Raw genomic sequence first — 14,701 nt, forward strand, 5'->3', positions numbered from 1 at the left:
AAATCAAAATAGTATCCTTTTCCCTAATAAAAAAATAGTAACTTTTTGACTAGAAAACAGTAACTTTTTAGTGAAAAAAAAAACAGTAGCCTTCTTTTATGTCAAAACAGTAACTTTTCTTAAGTTCAGCAGAGACAACAATATAACCTTATATTGAAGCCAAAATTTAGCTCAGTAACGCAGCAAATCTGTTCAAGAGTAACAATAACAACTAGTAGTGGTAGGTTAAACAGCTTGGCCATATTTCAAGCTTCAAAATATCCAGCTGCTCAGTAACACAAACAACCCATTTTTGGTGAAATGTAGCAATTTGTTTCTCAAAACTGCAGCCTCTTTCAGGCCAACTAGCAACAACAAATTTACTAAAAGAGATGGCGTCTTTCGGCCCTTAAAATGTAGGAAATAATCCTTTCAAGCTATAGTCACTTCTACCAAATATGGGAGCAACCATTTTTCTACCAAATTGGTTGGGATGGAAAAAGAGTTAGGGATTTTGTTTGGTTAGGCTGATTTTTAGGTGGTTTTGGGCCGGGTCGGCGAGAATTGGGCTGGGGCGGTTGAGGGGGATATTGGGCTGCTGATTTGGTTTAGTGAGATGGCCCAATATCTTTGGGTAGATGAATTAATTTTTTAACCCCCCTCTATTTCAATCAATTAAAATATGCTTCTTTGTCCCAATTAGTTCCCAAAAATATACACCTATATAAATTATAATACCAGTAATTTAATATACGTACTTAGTTTAAAACTAGAGTAAAAGATGACTAATACGGTAATAAGCATGATTAAAGGGAAAAATGCCAATGCCAATGTTGATATACGAATATCAACATTTTTTTTTTGAATGGTTTTAATTATAAAAAAAAATGTTTCGTCCTTTTCAATTATAAAATATGATGTTTGGTCATTTTTAAGAGACCATAAAAATGTTCTTGATTTTAGCGAAATATATCTCGAAAAATAGTGTGATAATTAGCGAAAATATTCCAAACTCATTTTCGGGGAATTTTCACGGCTGAGAAGCATAGTGAAATTAATAAAATAAAAGAGGAGGGCCAAAATTGGGTGTCAACACCAGCCAGTCTTCATGTATTTATGTCCCATGTCATGCTCCTCACGTCTAGGTAATCATGTTATGTTCGTGCCTATTTTACAGTACTCATGTCATTCATGCCTACAAATTCTCTTCCAAACCCCATGTATAGTAATCATGTAATCATTCAGCCAATAATCATGTGTTCAGGCCAGCTCAGTATTCATGTTAGCCACATTCAAGATTCAGTAATTAAGATTATGCCGCATCATGCATATTAAGATACCCTGTGAGGTTTATGTTGATACTTTAGTTAGTTGACAGGCATTTGAGAAATGTCATGAGAGTCCGAATTACGAAGGAAGTCCTGCCATAATTTTCGTAAATTCTAGAGTCAGTAGTAACTCTTAAACATTATTATGAATCGAGGACAATGGTTTCATAATTGTAGTTCATGTAGGTGCTACTCAGTTTCATGTTCCTATGTACATGTTTATATGTAATCACGTATTCATTTCTCATGATCCATGACCATGTTTTCATGTAATCATGTCAAGCTCTTATGTTTCATGTCATTTTCATCACGTTCGTGTATTCATGCCATGTCCAGTCCCATACCTAACCAAGACCCATCATTCGAGGACGAATGATCCCAAGGGGGAGATATTGTAACACCCCGTATCTTAGAACAAAGGTTAGACTTATATCATTAGAGTTTAGCAGAGAATTTGAAAGTTTGTGTGTTTTGCGAAAATGGTCAACAAGCCTACTTCGAGCACCCATAACCCCTTTATTTATTGAGAATTTAAGAAAACGTAAAACACGAAAGTTGTAGCCCTTTGGAATAGATTTCCAACGGTATTTTATGGAGCTCAAACAGAGCCCTGTGCTAAGAGTTATGCCTGTTTTACTATCACTGATTAGAGCAGAATTTTCAGATTTTGGGTTACGTTTTTAGCCTTGGACTCCTTATTTTATTATTGTATGAAGTAAAAACGTCCCTAACACTATTCTAAACCCTAAGAGACTATTATTTTTCTCTCTACCTCCCTATCTAAAGAACCTATGCACTCCAATCCTTCAAGAACCGCAAGAAAATCATTCTTGCTATCAAGAAACCTTCAAGAGTTGGTTTGACAATCTTATTTCTTAAGGTTTCCTCTAAGGTAAATCATTCAATCAAGAACCTCTGAATTATACAAGGTTACATAGTTTCTAAACACTAGAATAAATCCATCCACCCCGGTACCTATAAAATCAAGAGTTGTAAAGAGTTAGAGAAACCCCTAGTATTTTTCTGTTGACTTTCACTCCGACTAGCCATATTTAATTGGTATTTCCCGGTAATCTAACCGTTGGATCATATTTAATTGGTATTTCCCGGTAATCTAACCGTTGGATCAATCCCAAATTTTAACTGAATGTGCATAACACATAAGTCTAAAATATGAACAGTGGAGATTGGATTTAGTTGTCCGGATCAGTACTCTTTGAGCCACGAACAGTAGCTACAAAAATCAGTGAAAATCCTCTCAAGGTTTCCAAATTCAAAACTTTTGGAATTCTTCTTCAATGATTCAGACTTTTCTTCAAGTTTTGAAGCGATTAAGGTATGTGGAGTTACTATCTACGTGTGGGAACATCATTGTTCTTCCCCACGCCTCATAATCCATAAATTATGATTCTTTACGAAAACTAGGGTTTCTATACCATGTTCATGATAACCCTAGGTCCATGTCCATGATTATGTTATGTATGAATTGTTATAATTCCATCATTGAGTTCTTAATATTTCTTTATGATTATTAAGAATCTATCCGTAATCTATGAAAAACCCATATATATCATTCCATGGGTTTATGAATGCTAGTTTATGATATATTATGTTATTTTCAAGAAAATACTATACATGTTTTACAAGTTCATGCAAGCAAGCTATAATACATGATATCCATGTACAAGTAAGTTATATTCATGAAAACCATGGGCAGCAAGTGCCACTTGTTTACATGTTCATGTTTTTGGGAGTTGCTTTAATTACCGAGGAGGGCTTTAGATAGCCTGAAACTACGTAGCCACCGTAGGATGAGGATCGCTCCACCCATGTCCCGGACGATCTCTCATAATGACTGGATCCTTTCATATTTTATTAAATCTCATGTTCCCTGGCAAGGACTGAGTGTTCTGCTGGCGGGATGCAAGCACCAGACCATGGATCGGTTATAAGTTATTGCTCTCCCTACTTATGATATTTTTACCATGTTATATATAAATATATGTATTCATATTCATGTCCAGGTTTTCAATTTCAGTTCTTATCATGTTATTTCATGTCCCATGTTATTTCATTCAGTTGCTTTACGTACCAGTACATTCAATGTGCTGACGTCCCCTTTTATTGCCTGGGGGCCTGCATTTCACGATGCAGGTACTGATATACAGGACGACACATCTGCTCAGTAGGACAACATTCGTATCAGCTTATTGGTGAGCCCCATCTCATTCGGGGTTTAGTCAACTTTTGTGTTATGATTAGTTATGCATCTAAGGTATGCTGGGGCCTTGTCCCAATAAGTATGTTTTCCAGTCAGACTCATAATAGAGGTTTCATAGACTAAACAAGTCAGTTATGTTATGTCAGACATTCGGAGTCGTATAGCCATTTTGGCTCATTCATGTTATTTTCGCACTCATGTTTAAACAAGTATTTTTATTAAGTATTATGACTTACTATGTTTTATAAAGGCTCATCATGCATTCACGTTATATTCCGCTCATGTTATGCCTCATGATGATTCAGCAAGCCATGTGGTTCGCTCGACATGCAGTAAGGCACCGAGTGCCGTGTTTCGCCCAGGCCATAGTTCGGGGCGTGAAAAATGGCGGGGATTTTGGGGAAGTGAAAGGTTCGGGTCGTCTGGTGGGGAAGGAGGGAGGCAAATTTTGTTGCCTCCTTCACGCACGAATTTCGTGCATGAAAGGCCAAACTTGTATTTTTACAGTTTGGTCCTTTCACGCACTAACCGATATATGTTTTTTTTTTTTTTTTTTTTTGTTAGTTTGGTTCAACTTTTTTTTGTCCTACAAAAGTCACGGATTCTCCTTTTTTTAAGTAAAAACACACTACTACTATTTTCAGGAGTATTTTTGATAAGTGAATATCTAGTACGTCAGTTTTATGTATTGACCTTTGCAGCTATGTAATAATTGATTAATTTTTATGTATACATTCACGAATTTAAAAGAAAAATGTGAATTGTGTATGTATATTTCCTTTTCTTATCTGTTAAGAGATATTAATTTAATTTTTTCCTACTGGAAGAAATGTTAGTTAAAGTAAACTATAAGTTCAAATGAGAAAAAAGCAAAGCAAAATTTAATTTTCATTTTCTTCGGTTAAACAATTGTTAAATTAGAAAAATAACTTGCAAATGAAAGGCAAACCAAGTGTAGCCAACCCGCCAAAATCAAGAATTCTGCGGTTTTTCCTAATTACCCAGCTTTGCAACCAACAATTTCTATATACTTGCCACACCTGTTCCCTAGAATTAGCACTCCGCGTCAGTTGTTTTATGGAAACTTCACGTCTTTATAAAGAACCTCAACAAACATTACTTCTTGTACTTGTTCTTGATTTATTCTTTCTCTCCTCTGTGGCAGAATTGAACCTCAACAAACATTACTTGTTGTACTTGTTGTTGATTAATTCTCTCTCCCCTGTGGCAGAGTTACTTAATTGTTCTTCATAGTGCTAACTACTCCCATTCTTTCTTCTCCGTTCTTTCACAGTGAGTCAAATTCTAGTAGATCATTGATTATTGAAGGATTTTCTCTTTCGATTCTTGCCTCGTTCTTGTTTTTGTTTTTCAATGCGCAATACAAAATCAAAGACCATGTCACGGCTTCGTAAGGGCGTTCGATTTTAGCCAACTGAAGTGGAGTTAATTAACTATCTCAAAAGGTTCTTGAGGGGTCAATCTTTACCGAGTCTATGCCCTATTCGGCTTGCCGATATCTATGGAGATCAACCTCCATCTGTGATTCTTGGAGAAGAGAAAGTAGGCTACTTTATTTCACTGTTGAAGAAGCGGAAGAATTCAGATGAAAGGTTTCGTCGAACTTGCGCCACGGGACTTGGACAGGCCAAACTAGTGGTATATCTATCGACAATCGCAAGGGAACTGTCATGGGCTTTAGGAGAAATTTAAAATATACTAGTAAGGAAAAAAAGAAAAAGAGTACTACTAGTTGGTTGATGAGAGAGTACTTCGTGGGAGATGATTTCTTCAGGAAAAACGATATTCCTAAACAAGATTTTGTAGTGTGCCGAATCAAGAAGATTATAAAAGAGAAAAAGGTAAAGGATGTTGCGGTAACCGAACAAGATGGTGCGGGAGTTTTCGAGGCTATGTTGCACAAACCTAATGATGACTACAACACGACATAAGTAACAACAATTTGTCAAGCTGAATATAAAATCATGGACGAGACTCAGACGACCAACAAAAAAGGACATAATAGCAATTTCACTGACTGCTTCGAGGAGATCGATTGGGCTGATGATCTGCTCATTAATATTGACGATTTTGGTGACATAATTTTTAGTTGATTCATAAAATTAACTTGAAAATATATGCTAACAGATTGATTTAGTCTAGTTCACTTAAGGTTCCTAGTCTTCAGTTATTTTGCAGGATGTATTCATTTTTTTGTACATTCACGTTGTCTAATTGCCTATTGGGAGTGAAAGATATATATATATATATAACGGACTATCGTATCTTTACATTTATTCTGTGTTGCCTTGAGGTACTCTGTTTATATATGCGGCAGTGGATTGTTTCCTTTTCCAGCCCCGTTATTAGTTACTAGCTAGCTACTTCTAATTACTAGAACAAGGTAAATTTTGTTTTCCCTTCTAGCAAAAGTGACTGCTGCATCTGAAGGCAGCATTAGACCGAGACTGAGAATAAAATTTCTTCTAAGTTCACAACAGTTAGTTAGTAATACTGTGTATAATGCCCTTCGAAATTTAATGCAAGATATTATTGGAAATGTGCACTTGCACAAAATAAATAATGCAGTGAAGATTGCTGCTGTCACTTTTCACATCGACCTAACATGTACAAACTTTCATCGGATTGACCCAACGACTATGTACCAGTACCACATGGAGTGTGCAATTTTTTCTCTTGGCATTAATTGGCCTGTGCCAATTCAAAGATGCAGCTCACATTCACACACTTTGTCAAAGGAAATAAACATTTCACTTAAATCATGGGTATGGGGCTGGACCCCACATCTCCGTGGTGATCCATGACAATGAAAAAGTCATCCATTGTTATTCGAATAAGCTTGTACAATAAAGTGGGTGAATGCATGGGGTCGTGTATAAACGTACACTATTTCTTCTTAAATAAATATTCTGTTTTCATTTAGGGGTTCATGGTAAGCAAGCCTTTTTATATCTAGGAAATGTATATATACAAAAACTAAAATTATGATATTTATTATTTCATTATAGTTTACCATTTCGTTTATAAATTTACTCCTGAAAATTTATTTCTTGAAAAACTTAGTGAATGTTTCTTTTCTTAAATTACTGCGTTTCGTTTCACAAGTTATTTTTGTTGCTGTTGTTGTAGAGACGTATCTAAGTGGCAACATATATCTATCTTAAGACTACCTTCAAGATAATCTAAATCGTTTAGGACCAAAGTGAAAGGATAAATTTCTAGATCTGAAAAGCTGGTTTCTTATAGGCGTATAAGATCAATTTATTATCTATATATTTAGATGCTACTAATATTTTTATATAACTTAATGACATAAATATGTATTACTTACAAGTGTATCATGTGATTCAGAAGATATTATACTTTACATGTATCGAAAACAAATATTTCTACAATATATATACAAGAGTTACTACAACATTTACGAAATTTAAAGGTTTCTAAACTTTTATGTTTACATATGTCTATATTTAATTGGGATTTAATAAAATAATGTGAGAAAATACATATATAACAAAGTATGAGTCTATGATATTATTTACGACTACACGAAGCGCGGTTAAGTTTTCTAGTAATCATTATATTATACTCTCGCCGTTTCAATTTATATGAACTCATTTGACTGGGCACGACATTTAAGATAGAGGGAAGACTTTTGAAACTTGTGGTTCAAAATAAGCCTTGAAAATTTGTGTGGCTATAAATCATTCATAAAGTGAATTTGTTTCCAAATTAGGAAAGAGGTCATTCATTTTGGCACGGACTAAAAAGGAAATAGGTTCAAACAAATTGAAACAGAGGGAGTATTATATAATACTAAAAGTGGGAAGTCCCATAGTTAAAAGTTGAATTACAATAACACCCTTCAAAAAAGTTGAATAACCATTGTAACCTATTATTAAATATTAAACTTTTGTTGTATCTAATTTGGATTAATTGAAATTCAATTAATTAATGATAGGCAGAATAGCTTGGGACCCTCCTGAACTTGTCGATTTTTATTCGGTGTACACCTAAACTATGCGTTAGCTTAATTACCTCCCTGAACTTGGTAAAATGATAGTCTCGACCCCCCCTAGACGTTGATGTGGCAAAGAGAGTGAACACATTCTCTTTTAGGCGCGTGGATGGGTCAAAAATTGAAAAATTAGCTTCCAAGTGGAGTATTTTTCAACTATTAATCGCCATATAACAATATAATGATTTATTTTTCCAATTGTGTTTCTTTTTGTTTTTTCTTAATATTCATTACATATTTTATCCCAATTTTATTTTTTCCTTTTTAGATATAATGATTATTTATTTCAACTATGTATTTTTTTCTTTTTTTGGATCCAAATCTAAATAACTTAGTTGAAACTCTATTTATTTTAGCCAAATAAAAAGAAGGTTTAGCAAAAGTAATGAAGTTTAGACCGTGCATTTTCTACGAAAAAAATTGTGTATTTTTCTTTTCATGCAATTACTATTTATTTCAACTCTGCATTTTTTTTGGGTCAAATTCTTAAAATATTTGGTTGATATTTTATTTATTTATTTTTAGATACAATGATTATTTGCTTTAACTGTGTATTTCTTCTTTTCCTGGCCAAATGTATAAAAATAAATTGATTAGAATATCCTTATCTTTAGCCAAATATAAATGTTGTTGTTTCAAGTTCTTTTTTACAGATTTGGCCCGAAAAAGATAATCTAAATAATTGGTTAACTTAAAAAGGTAAAAAATATATATTTTATCCTTAAAAAATGCCACATGGACAAAAAAATCTATGTGGCAACGCGTGTGTTACACGTCAAGAGATTGTCAGCGTCTAACGGGGTCGAAATTATTCTATTACTAAGTTCAGGGGGGTAATTAAGCCAATGCATAATTTAGGTGTGTACCGAATAAAAATCGACAAGTTCATAGAGGTCCCAAGCTATTCTGCCTTAATGATAAGTTACTACTGCTGTGAACGTGGTAATTGGAACCTCCTCTTTTTTTTGGGCGAAAGAAGTCCCTTTGCATTTCAAAAATCAGCCCACATATAACACTTGGTTTGTCCTACATTTAATATTGTTAATAAATAAATTCTGCATGCTTTCTAGAGTGTAACAGCTAGAGAAGTGTAAAAGTTAATTATGTTTTAATAAGTTAATACATTAATTTCCATTAAATGTAACCAATGAAAATTTGCTATCGAAACATGAGTTCATGGTTAATTTGGTTAAGTTCAGTGAGAATGAGTTCTAACTTGGTTTTCGTTTCTAAATATGTTACAAATTCATTATACAGTTTGATTAACAGTTCTATAATAAGTCCACCTACTTGATAAGAGTTCCAATACGATTTTTAAATCATACAAAAGTGAGTTGGAGATTTTATTCTCCTTTTAGATGGAAGAGGAGTCAACACTACTTTCAGTTTTACTTCTGTCATTTTTCCTTCTCATTCTGCCTGAGGTTTTAGTCAAGAACTTTTTACCTTCTGATAAGGACTTAGTCAAGAACTTTGTATTAAGTCATACATGAAACACGATATCATCTACTCCCTTTGTCCTAATGCATATAAACCATTTTCTATTTGAGGCAACCCAACACGTTAAACACACTTTCTATACATTCTCCTACCACACTCTTCCTTTCAAGCATTCAAACATGCAATTTCAATCGTAAACAATGATGGGAAGTCTCACCTATTACGCTACACATATTTTCTTCTAATCGGATTATTGGAACGTAAAAAGTCACTTTCGAGCATGTTTGTGTCGAGATCATACCTCCAAATTGCTGTTATATTCTAGCGACAATTTTCAATAACTTAAGCTATGGCGAATAAAAGATGCTTATTCCTATTGTTCATCACTTAAAATCAAACTTTCAGCATATTGCTAAGCATCCAACATAAGATTAAAATATTGAGCAATCTGTTCCACACCAGTAGATATCCAGAAAATCGATTGCTTTGAGATTTAAAATCAAAATTATAATCTCAAATACTAAAAACTAAAGATAAGACACTACAGATCGATAACGAAATTGTCAAAAATGAGACTAATGTCAAACTTGGTACACCGAGGAAGTTTTCAACAGAAAGCAGATAGCTGGTGTGAAAAAGCACACCTTTTGAGTCAAGTACTCGACTGCAATGGATAGTGATGGTAACAGTTCACAGCTGCTGAAAAGAAAAATCTATCATTTAATACATCTAACAGCATTATAGAAAGAACGGAGAAGAGCCTAAAATACCCTCGAACTATTAGAATTAGTGCAAAAATACCCTCCATCCAGCTTTGAGCTCCCAAATACCCCTATCATCCACCTTTGAGCCCCCAAATACTCCTGCCCCTATGGGGTCTAATATACCCTTATTTCTAACAGCCCCATGTTGACACCCAATTTTGTCTATCCTTTCGTCCAATTTACATCGTTAAGCTTCTATTTTATTAGATTATTAATTGTATTTTTTTATCACAACTTGTAGTCAAATTTCTTGATGATCTCTATTACTATTACTACTTTTAGTACTACTACTACTACTGCTATTATTAATATCGTTAAGCTTCTATTTTGTTAGATTATTAATTGTATTTTTTTATCACAACTTGTAGTCAAATTTCTTGATGATCTGTATTACTATTATTACTATTATTACTTTTATTACTACTACTACTACTACTACTACTACTACTACTATTATTAATAATAATAATCTTGAACTTAGACGGTTTTTTCAAACAGATTCGGGTCCAAACTTCTATTATTTTGTTCTTGGCATATTAGATGAAAAGAGGAAAGTTTCGATTTCGCAATTAAGGCGGATATTAAGCTATGATTTTTATGATTACTAGTAAGAAATTAAGGTGAATGAATTAAGGAAATAAAGTGGAATGGAAAAGAGAAGAGAAGAGAAAATCAAATTAGAATAAATGAAAGAATATAAAAGGCACAAAGAAAGGAATTTTGTAGCCGTGGAATTTCGACGAGAATCGGGAAATGTTTGATTTTAACAAAATATAGAGATGACGGGGTCTTAGGAATTTTGAGTAAATAACAATGAGTTATGGGTATTTGGTTTTGGGGGTAACCTGATGCCTTTAGGGAATTTTAGTTGGAAAGGGATTATGGGATGGGTAGAAACTTTAGGAAATGGGTGAAAAACTTTATTTGGTTTATTTGGGGAATATAGTAATTTCAAATAGATTTTCTCGATTTTCATCATGAGGACAAAATATTTTGGTAAATAATTTTATCACTTGTAATAGTAAAGTAATCATAGAAACATAACAACAATTATAAGTGTGACGCTAATACAAAAAATATGTTTAAATAAATATTCATAAAGATACGAATAGGATTAACACTGCAATTAAACCGGAAGGAGAATAAATGCATGAGTGGTAAAACGAAAAGATAATAATAATAATAATAATAATAATAATAATAATAATAATAATAATAATAATAATAATAATAATAATAATAATAGATTTTCTCGATTTTCATAATGATAATAAAAGTAGAGGGACAAAATATTTTGTTAAATAATTTTATCACTTGTAATAGTAAAGCAATCATAGAAACATAACAACAACTATAAGTGTGACGCTAATACAAACATTATGTTTAAATAAATATTTATAAAGATACGAATAGGATAATAATATTATTAGTACTACTAGTAGTAGTAGTAGTAGTACTAGTACTAGTAGTAGTACTAGTAGTAGTACTACTACTAGTACTAGTAGCAGCAGCAGCAGCAGGATCAGCAGCAGGAGCAGGAGCAGCAGTAGGAGCAGGAGCAGCAGGATCAGCAGCAGCAGTAGTAGTAGTAGTAGTAGTAGTAGTAGTACTAGTAGTAGTATTAGTAGTAGTACTAGTAGTATTACTAGTACTAGTAGCAACAGCAGCAGGAGCAGCAGTAGCAGCAGCAGCAACAGGAGCAACAGGAGCAACAGGAGCAACAAGAGCGGCAGGAGCAGGAGCAGGAGCAGGAGCAGCAGGAGCAGGAGCAGGAGCAGGAGCAGTAGCAGCAGCAGGAGGAGCAGCAGCAGCAGGAGCAGCAGCAGCAGGAGCAGCAGCAGCAGCAGCAGGAGGAGCAGCAGGAGCAGCAGCAGCAGGAGCAACAGGAGCAATAGCAGCAGCAGGAGGAGCAGCAGGAGCAGCAGTAGTAATGACTATTAGAAATAAGGGTATATATAGAAATAAGGGTATATTAGACCCCATAGGTGGATGTCAGGGGTATTTGGGGGCTCAAAGGTGAATGAAAGGGGTATTTGGGGGCTCAAAGGTGGATGGAGGGTATTTTTGCACCAATTCTAATAGTTCGAGGGTATTTTAGGCCCTTTTCCGTAGAAAGAAAAGCGATTAATAGGAACTCATATTCTCCTGTTGGAAAAAAATAGACCCGCAAAAATAATATTCACGGTATTAGTGATAAACGTGGAATACTAAGTTATGGTTAAGTCAGCAAGAATAAAATGAAGCAATAATGACACCGAAATTTACGTGGAAACCCTTCTGAATAAGGGAAAAACCACGGCCAAGAGGAGCAACTGATATCAGTATAGCAAGAAATTTTACACTTTGTAGTAACAAGTACAAATACTCCTAAGACCACTACACCCTCAAAAGAAATAACACTCTTTTGATTTTCCCACCTCATTACAATATCACTCACACTCTATTTTTCTTCACAGACTATTTTCTTACACAATCTATAGTATACCTCACTTTGCTCTCACTCAGATGTATTGTCTGAGATTTTTGGTGTGTCTTTAAACTGAAAGAGAGCTCCCTATTTATAGGGATGGAGTGTGCATTTTTTTCTCTTGGCATTAATTGTCCTGTGCCAATTCAAAGATGCAGCTCACATTCACACACTTTGTCAAAGGAAATAAACATTTCACTTAAATCATGGGTATGAGGCTGGACCCCACATCTCCGTGGTGATCCCTGACAATGAAAAAGTCATCCATTGTTATTCGAATAAGCTTGTACAATAAAGTGGGTGAATGCATGGGGTCGTGTATAAACGTACACTATTTCTTCTTAAATAAATATTCTGTTTTCATTTAGGGGTTCATGGTAAGCAAGCCTTTTTATATCTAGGAAATGCATATATACAAAAACTAAAATTATGATATTTATTATTTCATTATAGTTTACCATTTCGTTTATAAATTTACTCCTGAAAATTTATTTCTTGAAAAACTTAGTGAATGTTTCTTTTCTTAAATTACTACGTTTCGTTTCACAAGTTATTTTTGTTGCTGTTGTTGTAGAGACGTATCTAAGTGGCAGCATATATCTATCTTAAGACTACCTTCAAGATAATCTAAATCGTTTAGGACCAAAGTGAAAGGATAAATTTCTAGATCTGAAAAGCTGGTTTCTTATAGTCGTATAAGATCAATTTATTATCTATATATTTAGATGCTACTAATATTTTTATATAACTTAATGACATAAATATGTATTACTTACAAGTGTATCATGTGATTCAGAAGATATTATACTTTACATGTATCGAAAACAAATATTTCTACAATATATATACAAGAGTTACTACAACACTAGGTAACTTATCCGCGCTGGGGATCAAAGTATCAATAACTAACTAATCAACTGTATAATAGCCACACACGATAATATTTCAAAAAATTGTTTTTAATAATTTCAGTTCAAGCCTAATAAATTAATAAAGGTGATTTTTTTTCCCTTAAGAACCATGTAAAGAAAGAAAATAATCAAGAAAATATGGTCTCCTTACGTGCATATGACTATTACTTTAAAAAAACAGAACGGTTTCAACTTTGTACCTTTAATGTGTATATAAGTATTAAATTCATTTTCCTTTCGTTACAGAACAAATATTGATACTTTCAAATTTCGCCTTATTTATAATCCAAAAGAAGACTATAAAATAAAGAGGAGTGAAGAAAAGGGCAAAATCTACCCTAAATCTACAAAATAATATTGCATGTTTCGTTTTTCACAATTTTGCCTTTCCGTCTCATCCATTTCTTTTTGGTTTTACCCGTCTCCCTTTTGGCTTCTTTTTGCCATTGTAATTTCCTTGCCTCCTTAGTAAAAGAAAAAGAAAAAGAAAGTGTATCAACCTTCCAGTATAAATTAATTCCCTTTCATCCTCAAAGTCATTATATACTAAAATTTCTAAAAAATATAAAAATTTATTGAATACTTTCAAAATTTTCTCCTATAAACTCAACATACATGTCAAAAAGTGTGGAGAGAATTCACAAGAGTTCAGACAAATAACCAAACTTCAGTCTTTTAAGAAATATCTTTTCGCCATTCACATGAATAGGTTATCACATTAGAATCACTAAAGGAGAAATAAAAATAACGTAGCCAAGAGAAAAGACAGCAAAAAAGAAATAAAATATTAAAAAATGAAAAGAAAAGAAAAGAAAAATCTTAAATGGGAGACACACATTGTTATTAGAACAATTTTTTTCAAATTCGCTGTCGAAAATGAACTTATTCAAGAGGTGGATTCCTTACACATTTACTGTAATCCTTTCCCATTTAAAAGAAAGTTATAGTTAAGAATGAATAAAGGATTAGTGTTTTAACCGATAAAATAAAAGAAAAGGAAATATGCTATAGTTTATACCTTGATTTTGGTAGAGTGCTAAAGTATGATACCGTCTGAAAGATAGCATATATCGATGGAACACAACACATTAGAAAATATAGCTATATCAGGATGTCAAAGAACTGCAACAATACTTTATTATCATACTCTGGGAAGCCCCATGTAGCACCAAAATGTGGAACCAACTTAACAAAATAGATCTTTTTGAAATGGGAATGGGAACACGTTAAGAACTATATAGGTGAAGTTAACGAATAAGTTGAAGATAAAAGGTGAATGAGGCAATGATTAACTTTGACACGTAAGTCGAAGAATAAATCAAGAGCCAAAAAGAAACAAAACATACTAGGGTTCGAAGTTTCCTTTTATTGAAACGATACCTTATTAGAGGATTTGAGCCTAGCTTATTTGGTGAGCTTACCAATTAACTTGCTAATTAATTTATTAGGCTTGAACTGAAAATTATTAAAAACAATTTTTTGAAATATTATCGTGTGTGACTATTATACAGTTGATTAGTTAGTTATTGATACTTTGATCCCCGCGTTAAAC

At 33.5% G+C, this 14,701-nt stretch overlaps 1 protein-coding gene and 1 pseudogene across 2 annotated transcripts; one reads left to right on the plus strand and one right to left on the minus strand.

Annotated features, from left to right (window-relative positions):
- The first annotated feature begins 4,474 nt into the window (after positions 1-4,474).
- On the plus strand, positions 4,475-5,825 carry LOC132634231 (NAC domain-containing protein 78-like; annotated as a pseudogene).
- Positions 5,826-11,026: 5,201 nt separating this feature from the next.
- On the minus strand, positions 11,027-14,432 carry LOC132632723 (classical arabinogalactan protein 4-like). Of its 2 annotated transcripts, XM_060348775.1 has the most exons (3): positions 14,168-14,432; positions 13,487-13,613; positions 11,027-11,916 (listed from the first exon to the last, which is right to left on the minus strand). In XM_060348775.1, exon 3 carries the CDS (start codon positions 11,752-11,754, stop codon positions 11,167-11,169), a length of 588 nt encoding a protein of 195 aa, XP_060204758.1. In that variant the 5' UTR covers positions 11,755-11,916; positions 13,487-13,613; positions 14,168-14,432; the 3' UTR covers positions 11,027-11,166. The 2 variants fall into 2 exon arrangements, with proteins under 2 accessions (XP_060204758.1, XP_060204757.1); XM_060348774.1 differs by lacking the exon at positions 13,487-13,613 and having other exon boundaries at positions 14,168-14,430.
- Positions 14,433-14,701: the final 269 nt, after the last annotated feature.

This window comes from Lycium barbarum, chromosome 3 (genome assembly GCF_019175385.1).
Source record: "Lycium barbarum isolate Lr01 chromosome 3, ASM1917538v2, whole genome shotgun sequence".
In the NCBI taxonomy this organism is placed as follows: domain Eukaryota; kingdom Viridiplantae; phylum Streptophyta; class Magnoliopsida; order Solanales; family Solanaceae; genus Lycium; species Lycium barbarum.